The 9,589-nt window shown below is 34.6% G+C and overlaps 1 protein-coding gene across 5 annotated transcripts; it reads right to left on the reverse strand.

Annotated features, from left to right (window-relative positions):
- Positions 1–889: 889 nt before the first annotated feature.
- Positions 890–9,589, reverse strand: LOC115950950 (F-box protein At5g07610-like). 5 transcript variants are annotated; one of them, XM_031068237.1, is made up of 3 exons: positions 8,948–9,589; positions 6,473–7,130; positions 890–951 (listed from the first exon to the last, which is right to left on the reverse strand). In XM_031068237.1, the coding sequence occupies exons 1-3, from the start codon at positions 9,533–9,535 to the stop codon at positions 926–928; spliced, it is 1,272 nt and encodes a 423-aa protein (XP_030924097.1). In that variant the 5' UTR covers positions 9,536–9,589; the 3' UTR covers positions 890–925. The 5 variants fall into 5 exon arrangements, with proteins under 5 accessions (XP_030924097.1, XP_030924094.1, XP_030924096.1 ...); XM_031068234.1 differs by lacking the exon at positions 890–951 and adding an exon at positions 2,003–3,067; XM_031068236.1 differs by lacking the exon at positions 890–951 and adding an exon at positions 2,003–3,117.

Raw genomic sequence — 9,589 nt, forward strand, 5'->3', positions numbered from 1 at the left:
GAAAATTTAAGGCAGTCTTCAATTCAAGGAAGGAACAAGGAACCATTGAGGGAGGAATGTAACTGATGTAGAGCTTGGAGAGCTTATGATTGAGGATTTAACTCAAAAATTGTTTAAGGGCATATTTAGTAAACTGTAATAAGCATTGAAATGTAATAGTTATTAATAGTTTGGTTATATTTCTATTACAGAGAATATTCATTCTTTATAAATAACTATTATTTAAAATGAGGAATAACTATTCTTCTAGAGCATCCGCGGCAGTGGAGTTAAAAATTTAGCTTTTTAGCTCTACCAAAAGTTACTTTATCTATTTTACCTACACACATGCTGCAACAGTGGATCTATTTTAACTTTTAACACAATAAAATAATACAACTACTACAACAAAATAATATATCTTACTTCCCAAAAAAAATCCACAGCACCAACCACAACCACCCCTACCATTAGCCACAGTCACAACCACAACCACAACCACCACCAACACCACCACCACCAGTCCACAGCAACCAAAAAAAAAAAAAAAAAACCAAATCTCCAATTTTTTTCCTCAACCCAAACCAAACAAAATCACCAATCACAAACAAGCACAACGTCGGCGAGCAAGCACTTCAATCGGCGGCGTGGGTTTGAGGCGTATGGCGGCGTGGGTTTGAGCTGATCGGCAGCTTGGGACGACTGGTGGGTCTGAGGTTGAGAGAGTTGATCAGCAGTGGGTCTGAGCTGATTAGCGACTCGAGATGGCGTTGAAATAGAGATGAGAGTTTGAGAGAGTGAGCTTGAGAGAATTTTGAGAGATGAGAGCTTCAAATGAGGCAGATGGTGGATGGCAGTGACGTTGACGATCGATGGCGGCGACGTTAATGATGGTCAGGCCAACGGTGGTAAACAGAGTAAGCTTGAGAGACCGGAGTTGAAAGAGTTAGCTTGAAAGACTTGAGACTTGAGCTTTAGTGAATGAGAGAGAGAGTGAATGAGAGAATGAATAAAAAAAGAAGCAAGTTGTACCAGCTAGAATAAATTTTCTTTTTTTTTAGCTCCAAGCTACAATGCACATCTATCTATAAATGTGCATTGTAGCAATTCAACTAAAAAATTTAGCTATTGCTCCACTGCTGCATGGGGTTTTTTTTGTGTTTTGACATATCTAAAATAGCAATATAGCTATTTAGCTCCATTGTTGCAAGTGCTTTAAAAGGGTTGTAAATTGTAATAGCTATTCTTAGTAAATGCAATAATTTCTAACATTAATATATTTTCAAATAAACAAACTTTCCATATTCCAGTAACAATTATGAAAATAAAAAAAAATCATAAAAACTAACTCATCTTTGTCAAATTTAAAATATATTATTTTCTAGGAAATATAATTGTATGAGTAAGATATTTCCTAAATTAGATCTTTAAGTTTTATTATAATATTACAATTCACAACTTACCAAACTAATGAATAAGTTTAATTATTTCATTTAACACATTTTATTCCCAGTAATAAAAATGACCACTCCTATTGTAATCCACATTTAATATACCAAATGTGCCCTATTGTTTTTTTTTTAAAAAATAAAAACAATTGCTAAATAAATTACGAGATATAAATTTAATGTCTGTTTAGAATTCGCTTATTTTGTTAAAACTGAAAACTTTTTATTGAAAGTACTGTAGATAAATATTAATTGAAATAGTACAGTAAGACTCATGAATAATACCAAAAAGTGCAATGAAACCTATAAAAAGTAGCAAAAATAAACTAAATAGTAAAATAAGTTGAGAAAAAATAAGCACTTAATAACACATGATACTATGATCTTTCAAGATTTTGCTTAAATATAACAAACTGTGATATTACGGATTTGAAATCTGTTCATCTCTTGTTGTGTCGTGTTAAATTGTGAGATTCCCCCCTTCTATTAATAAAGTTTAAATCTCTTTAAAATAAAATTTTCATAAAAATATATTATCATTTTATACACTTTTTTTTAATAATGAAAAGCCTAAAGAAAGTTCTTCAATAGAGGGGGAAAAAAAACATTTCACATTATATAAATAATTCAAACTATTTATATACTCTACCCAAACTAACCATGTGTATGGGTAGAGTATTTGGAATCAAAATTCCCCTTATTCAACCGCAACTGCCTGAAGAAATAAACCAACAGTTGCAACCGTCTGATAATCAGATTCAAATTCAACTATTGCTGAAGCTTCAACAGCAGCAGCAATCACTTCTAGCATAGCAGTCAGCTCTGCAACAACCTGCTCAATTTACACAACTCCAAGATCGACAGAGGCGGTTGTTAGATTAGATATGCTGCAAAACTTCTCTAGGTCTCTGACACCCTCCCAAATGCTGAAGGTCCCTCAAGCAACCTCAACCTCAACCTCGCTCCCTCAGTCAATCCCACGTCAGATGACAAGGAATAGCAGCCGCTCATATACTCGGTTCTCTCATCCACCCCAGCAGCCAAAGCTTCAACAACAGCAATCTGGTGTTCAGCCCAATATATCTGGTCATGTGGGGCTTCCTGTACCCCCAAGAACCAATCAGCCATCTACAGCCGGTAGCAGCATAGTGACAGGAGCTGCTGGTGCTGGGAAGTCTGCAATTACGGATGATCTTTCATCTTGTTCCACTTAACCTTCCACAAACAACTGCCACAATGTGGTTCAGCCAGTGATGAATGACATGCCCATTGAAGTACAGCTATCCGGGAGGACATGGCTCATTCTTCTGCCACAATCTTGTGTCCAAGTGCCTTGGAAACCATTTTATCTAATGCTAACCTGGTTAAAGATTTGCAGCAGAAGTCCATTGTGAAGCCTTCATTTAACATCTCTAGGAATCAAAATCAAGGACTTTTTGCTCCACAAAAATACTTGAATGGGGCAGCTTCCCAGACAGATTACTTGGACACATCATCTTCAACAACTTCAGTTTGCCTTTCACAGAATGATGCCCATTTACAGCAGAATAACAACCCAGTGTCCTCAATCCCCAATCATTGTTGTTAAGAGACACCAGTCAGGATGGGGAAGTTCAGGCAGATCCTAGGAATAGTGTTCCCTATGGGATTAACAATGACAGTCAACTAGGGATACCCTTGAATCCTGATCCTTTATTAGCAAAGGGCATAGCAAGGTTAGAGAAGGATATCCACAATAATTTATCTTCAAGAGGCATGATTACAAACTATGACAACTCAAAAGATGCTCAACAGGAACTTTCATCCTCAATGGTTTTCCAGTCTTTTGGCTGCTAGTTTGGACGAGAGAACTGAATATTTGGAGAATCTAAATAAACATGATCTTATTTTCCTTGAACTACAAAACTCTCGGGTTAATACATGTAAATTGATTTTTTGAGCTAATATCATCATCTCACTGTCTTGACATCAAGTTTTTCTAGTTCTAAATCAAACAAAACAACCATGACAATTGATACATGAATATAGAACAAACAACCTTGAGCTTTCAGTTTGTATAGATTTATTCAACCAATCCAATTCACTTTTCCTTCATTGCTTTTGTTCACCCCACTAATATTTGCAAATCATAGACAACTCTGTTAATTTTTTAGATTCCATACCCAAATCAATTTTTTTTTAAAATGGTATTAAATTCTATAAGGATTCAGTGTCAAGTCTCTTGTTTTAGATAATTTTAACATTGTCAATTTATTTGGTTTTTACTGAGGTTTTTTCCATAACCTTTGTCTTTTTTATTTTTAGGAACTATATGCTGCACTTAGTAGCTTTCAAAAACTTTCGGTCAAACCTTTATTATAGTAATCATCATATGAGTTCTCTTTATAGGCCGCAACAAATTCTTCTGCTAACCTTAATTACCAGTCTTTCATAAGGGCAACTTTGAGTTCTATACTGAATAAGCCAACATGAAATATTTACCAACATCCATAGAAATAAAGATTTGAAAACAAAAATCAGTTTAGAACACTAATAAAAATAAAAAGCAAGAAAACAGGTTCCAAGGGTTGGAGCTCGCCCAAGCTCCATTCTTTATGCTCCCAATATCCATCCCTAGCAGCAACACCCTTTTTGGCAACACCTTAAAAGGGACTAATGTGAGAGAGGTCAATATGCTTATCAGAATACACCCCCACCATGAAAGATACCTTGCCCAATGGTGTCCCCTAATCCAGACAAGGAATATAAGTGTAAAACGTGACATACTCAGGGTCTGTATAAAAATAATTACTATTATATTATATAGATAATATAAACATATTAAAGGGCTAAACATGCACAGGATAATTATTGAAATGTACTTGATCCCTTTCCATGTGAAAATTATAACAACTTTGGATAATCAACATTAATATGTTAACAAATTACTTGCGGCCTTGTGGGACACAGATATAGGAGGTAATGTCTTAAGTTAATGGCTTGCCACCTTTTCCTTTTATAGCGTGTTTGAAAGTTTGTAGAGAGGAGAGTAAACGGAAAGGGGAGGGGAATGGTTACCCCGTCCCTCTGTTTGGATGTTTTAAAAATATTAGGTAGAGTAAGGGGAATAGAGATATCCACCTCTTTGTTTGGAAGTTTTAAAAATTAAGGGGAGGGGAATGGTTACCCTGTCCCTCTGTTTGGATGTTTTAAAAATATTAGGTAGAGTAAGGGGAACAGAAATATCCACCTCTTTGTTTGGATGCTTTGAAATTAATGGGAGGAAAGGGGGACAGGGGGGAGCGGTCATATAAATTGACAATTATGGTCATTATTTGCTAATTTTAAAGAAATGCATATAAATTGACATCATAAGAGTAAAATTGACAATTTAAATCCTTCTTTCCCTCTAAATTCCTCCAATTTGGGGAATTGAAAAAGAGGTGTTAGGAGGGGTAAGATACTCCTCCAAACTCCTTCAACCCCTCCTCTCTGCTCTTAAAAAAATCCAAACAAGGTTCATCAACAAACCACTCCCATTCCCTTTGCTCGCCCCTCCCCCTTCATTCAAACAAACTGTTAGGGGTAAGATACCCCTCAAACACCCACACAACCCCCCCCCCCCCCCCACAAACTCCCCTTCCCTCTGCATTTAAAAAATACCCAAACAAGGTTCATCAAATCAAACCCCTCCCCTTCCATCTACTCCCCTCTCCTACCCCTCCATCCAAACAAACAAATCAAGCTTACTTTGATTTAACAAAACAATTAAATAATCCAGATAGCACCTAAAACTTAGTCAATCTACGTGTGTGCATCCTAAAAATCTCAACAACATCAAAGAACGTCAAAAAAATAAATGAAACTCTTCACATAATCTTTATTACAATTAACATCCAAAAATGGCATGGGACTATGATAGGATAATATTTTTATTTGTTTGAAAAAAAAAATTCTTCAAGTCCCTTGAAAGATTTTTTCCCACTTATTTTCCGCCATCCAAGGGAAAGATTTGGATAATGTCCTATGGACAAAGTTTTTATCCTAACCAAGTTAGACAAATCTACTCCAACCCATTACGTAGTGGTTTATAAGACCATTAATGTATATTAAATCATATGAGTCATTAAATCATTTAAAAGAGTTACATGACTATTAAGGGCATTGATTTTATTGCACGCTTGTTAGTGTATATCGTCCTTACAAATCACCCATTTCATGTATTAAATGTGGACATGCTTAAAAAATGTGGACAATGGGTATAAAATTATGGACATTCTTAAAAATTGTGGACAATGGGTATAAAATTATGGACATTGTGTGTACGGAGTATACATAACGAGTGTGTAAAATTATAGCTAGTCTTTCCTTTCTTCAATTTTCCCTTCCTTTTCCAACAACAGGAAAGACAGAGCAAATATAGTACCATAATAAACAAACAGATTAAAACCAACCAAATAGTAGGCATGGTAGGATATTATTGGAATGATACCTAATTAGAGATCCGAGGTTGCTTTAAAAAATTCACTGGTAATTTCTTTGTTGAAGGATAACCCTTTTCTAGTTTTGCAAAGGATACAGTGCTCAACCTTTGTTACAAAAACGTTATAGTGCTCAACTGAACTATATTTGAAGAGGATTAAAATGCATGCAAAAACGAATTGGAATGCAATATCAATAACAATATTGTTCCAAAATGAGCATACCTGGCATTGATCTTAGGTTGGAAAATCAGAAAAACTTTGAAACCTTCCTGGATACCTAGATTCATATACTAGCGGAACACAAAGTACTCCTCGTAAACTCAGTAATTAAACTAGAGTAATTATCTAGTATCCTGGGAGTACAGCAATGCGGTACTTCCTTTTCTCACATAATATTAAATGCCAATAATAAATTTCATGCGAGAAGAAAGAGTACTACATCATTGTAGTCCAGAAAATACTTAATAATTTTCCATTTATCAAATATATATAAGATTTAGCAACCAAGAGATGAAGACAAGAAATACACACACATATAAAAGTAAGCATTTTTGAATAGTATATGATATGTATTTAGCGTACCGTTATCGAGTTTGGGAACTGGTGTTGGCCACCATTGAAGTACAAACTGGAAGGCATTCAACTTTTTTTTTGACATGTAAAGCTCGAAGGGATTCATCATAGTATTATCACGTCCAAATTGACCCTCAGTAAAATAATAAACCACCTCCATTTGTTGAGTGTGTGCATTCAACAACACAATATTTTTTGTCCTCAACAAATAAACGATGTTTGGATCAACTGGGTGAATACCTAGCACTCTCAATAAGTTAGTGTTGCTCACAGGAAACTTTGCCACCAAGCACCATTTCCCTGCAATGTAGTCCTCGAGTTCCCAATGTTGAAACAGTAATGTATAATTGTTCGAATTGGATAGAAACATGCACCGCAGACGCCCTTGGCAAGCTGATAAGCAAACGTGTCCATACATGTCATAGAGCTCTCTTGGTTGACGAATGAGACGGCATTTATGATCATGTTTGTTATTAGGATCAAAAGCAAGGATATATCTACTGCCACAGTGAGCCCAATGCATGATATCATCGTGGGCAAGAACTGCATGTGTCTGAAACTTGGTAAAATCCAAGGTAACATGAAGACCTTCACATTGCTCTGTAAATTGTTGCCATTCACTAGTATCGGAGTTGAATATCTCCACACAGAGATCGAGGGATTTTTTCTTTGGGAGGCCAAAGCATGGGGGGAAAAAAACCATTCAAAAATGAGAATTATACTGGAATTTGAAACTAAATTAATATATGAAACATAAAACTAACCTGGAGCAGAACTATAGTTTCAAGAATGAGAGGTCAAAGAGACAAAAAAATATAAAAATCTTACAAATTTAAAAAGATTATATAAGAAATATGAAAAGTTTGGGGGATCATATATATATATAAAATTAAAAAATTTTGGACTTTGCGTGCTTCTAATTCAGTAATATATATATATATATATATAATTAAAAAAATTTGGACTTTGCGTGCTTCTAATTCAGTAACATGCTAAAAGACTTTGGGAGTGAAAATCTAATTCTTAAAAAGTTTGGCCCTCCAAGCTCGTATGTTGTCCCGCACTTAAAACTAGCATCAATTCAATATTAACGAAATATTTTAAAAAAAGAAGAAGATATAGATACATTTCTATTCAATCATTTATGATGCATTAAATCACAAAAACCATTTATGATTGATTTGCTATTACATGTCACAGTAGTTTCCCTTTCAATATACAAAATCAAAAAATCCATTACTAGAAGAATTTGTTTCATAATTACAATTAAAATTTAAAAGAGTAAATAGAAGTACAACCATTCTATAATCAAAATAAACATTGAAAAAAAAAGTTATTTATTATCATTGTATATCCAATATTGTTCTTAGTAAAAAAACCAACTAGTGTTGTCACACACACACAAACATATATAAATATATATATATTAAAAATAAAAATCCAAATTGTCAATTTTACTCTTACGATGTCAATTTCTATGCATTTCTTTAAAATTAGCAAATAATGATCTAGTTGCCAATTTCTATGACCACTCCCCCCACCCCTCTTTGCTTCCCTTAATTTTTAAAGCATCCAAACAAAGAGGAGGACATCTCTATTCCCCTAACTCTACCTAATATTTTTAAAACATCCAAACAGAGGGACAGGGTACCCATTCCCCTCCTATATCTGTGTCCCACACGGGCACAGGTAATTTGTTAACATATTAATGTTGATTAGCCAAAGTTATTATGATTTTCACATGGAAAGAGATCAGGTACTTCTCAATAATTATCCTGTGCAAGTTTAGCCCTTTAATATGTTTATTTATCTATATAACATAGTAGTAATTTTATACACATATCACTCAAAACTCTAAGCATCAAAATTTTAACTTTGGGTGCCAAACATCAAATAAAACAATTTATTTTTAGATTCTTTGGACTTGTATTCAATTTGGAAGGGTTAGTTTTAAATTTTAAGGGACAAAATACAAAAAATTATAATCTAAAATTCATAAAAGAAAAAAATTTAAAATCATTGTTTCTTAATACATTTCCACTCAATCTTCTGCGATGTATTATGAAACTTGACATTTTTTTGGTTCACAAAAATCTTGTATGATTGATTTGGTAGTAAATGTCACAATAATTTCCCTTTAAATGTACAAAATTAAGAAATCCATTACAAAAAAATCATCTATTATTTTGTTTGCATTAAAGAGTAAATAAAGTAGAACCACTCTATAATCAAAACAGAATTTAAAAACAAAAATTGAAAGCCATATTTATTGTCATTATAAGTTCAATATTCTTCTTAGTAAAAATTAATTAGTCTGCCACCTGAAAAAAAAAAAAAAAAAAAGGGACAATTTTTTCTATTCAAAGTCTCAAACTTTTTGACTTTGAATCCCAAACATCAAACAAACTAACTAAAAAAACACTTATAGATACACAAATATATACACACACACAAAAAAACAGGGCGGCCATGGTCTATACATACCCCTGTTTCGATAGCACTGACACGCACAACCTTGAACCGAGTAATGGTGTCACTGTCATCATAGTAGGAATGGCATACAAACCCAGCAAGGACATGACTGTCAAACCGAGGAGGCACAAGAGCGACCCAGTTCGCAGTGAGTGGATTACAGACGTAGTACATCATCTGAGACAAGAGTGTTGTGGAACACAACACCAACCCATTACTCGTTGCTATGAAAATAATGGGGTTTGGACTCTGAGGAAGAAAGCTCAAGGAAAAGTAGGAGGACATAAACTGTGGATCCCTCTGAAAATGCTTGAACTCAACGGGAAATGGTCGGGGAAAGCTACACTGAAAGAACAGTGTAAAGGGTGGTGATGGCTGTGATGGGTACAAGAGTTTCATTCTCTGTGTAAAACGTTGTGCAAATTGGGGTTGACAGATCACTTGGACCCATCTCTTGGAAACGCACTTGAAGCGGTGTGCGGGTTTCAGAGGAATTCTGTGGAGGATTTCTATTAGAAGGTCGTTTGAGAGGTCATCAATATTGGAGGTTTGCTTGGATTCTGAATTGGGTTTTTTGCAAGGCAAAGCACAGATATCCATGACTTTGTTGGACTTGGTGCAGGACTGATGGAATGAAACTCAATGGGACAAAAT

The sequence above is a fragment of the Quercus lobata genome, chromosome 6, assembly GCF_001633185.2.
Source record: "Quercus lobata isolate SW786 chromosome 6, ValleyOak3.0 Primary Assembly, whole genome shotgun sequence".
NCBI lineage: Eukaryota > Viridiplantae > Streptophyta > Magnoliopsida > Fagales > Fagaceae > Quercus > Quercus lobata.